The sequence below is a fragment of the Penaeus monodon genome, chromosome 23 (assembly GCF_015228065.2).
Source record: "Penaeus monodon isolate SGIC_2016 chromosome 23, NSTDA_Pmon_1, whole genome shotgun sequence".
In the NCBI taxonomy this organism is placed as follows: domain Eukaryota; kingdom Metazoa; phylum Arthropoda; class Malacostraca; order Decapoda; family Penaeidae; genus Penaeus; species Penaeus monodon.
In genome coordinates this window covers 41,127,131-41,128,217 of record NC_051408.1, presented here as the reverse complement: position 1 = coordinate 41,128,217, position 1,087 = coordinate 41,127,131, and the positions used below count along the sequence as shown (strand labels likewise).

Sequence of the window (1,087 nt, the reverse complement as noted above, 5' to 3'; positions counted from 1 at the left end):
CTTGAAAAGATATTAGAGGGCCCAGTTTCTGCCATTTAATTTTTCCTTCTTCATTATCAGTTTTCGTTCAAGAAGAAAAATATTTCACTCACTTGAATAGGGCTATTTTCTCCAAGTGGATGCAGTAATTCCAGTTTTGTGTTATCTAGCTTCACAAACACAGTGTACACACCATGTTCTGGCAGAGCCTCCACCTCACTAACCTCTGCTCCTAAGACATCCCTATTAGGATAAACAAATATATTTAAAAAATCAGTTAGATAAAGGAATTTTAAAGAGTTTAGGATTTAACATGACCACTCACTGCCCAGGAAATGTTATTAATCCAGATTTATCTACATCTAGGCATCTCTAATCTAAGAAGCCTCTACCCTTGCAATCTGGCTAATCAAGCAAAAGCTAATCTTCTTGTACATTTTAGTAAGCTAAGCATGCAAGCCATCAGTTTTCTACTGCCTAATATTTTGTCTTGATATGTGACTAGCTAGTGAAAGTTTCAAAGGGAGATAAAGAATTTATATACTTTTTACTTTTTGCACAAGATAAACTACTAGCTGAGCAGTTCATTTAATTATCATATTTGTTATGGATGTTACAGAAAACAACAAATATTGGTAAACCAAATATACATTAGTAAATACACATACTTCAACTTTATAAATAACTTAAGTACATCAATAACTACTCATTCTGCAAACAGCCCAAACAGAATATCAGAATAACCATAGTAAAGATCTGTAGGCCTTTGACAAAGTACAAAGCTTGGGGGCCATGGCATGCCTAGTGCAGTCCCATTGTAAATAAAGTAATATTTAAATGGTTAAAGGTATGAAAAGAATGAATTAATACCAGTGCAACATGGGTGATCAAGGTTTTAAAACTACATCTTAAAAAATTACAGAAATATGTTATATCAAATAATTTCACATAGCAAGATATATAACTACTAGTGATGTTTTCATATCAAATCATCAGAACTAGATTCAGAATATTAAAACACAACTAACAGTACAGTAAAACCTTAAAACAATCAACTCTCTTTCATACCCTGCTCAGTAACAATCATTACTACAAATCACACAAAGAT

The 1,087-nt window shown here is 32.4% G+C and overlaps 1 protein-coding gene across 2 annotated transcripts in view; it reads right to left on the bottom strand.

Annotated features, from left to right (window-relative positions):
* Positions 1-1,087, bottom strand: part of LOC119588076 (methylmalonyl-CoA epimerase, mitochondrial-like) — a 4,535-nt gene that overhangs the window by 527 nt on the left and 2,921 nt on the right. For both annotated transcript variants that reach the window (XM_037936780.1, XM_037936779.1), the window contains exon 3: positions 93-222. In XM_037936780.1, coding sequence (XP_037792708.1) covers positions 93-222 — 130 coding nt within the window. The remainder of the gene's footprint in view (positions 1-92; positions 223-1,087) is intronic.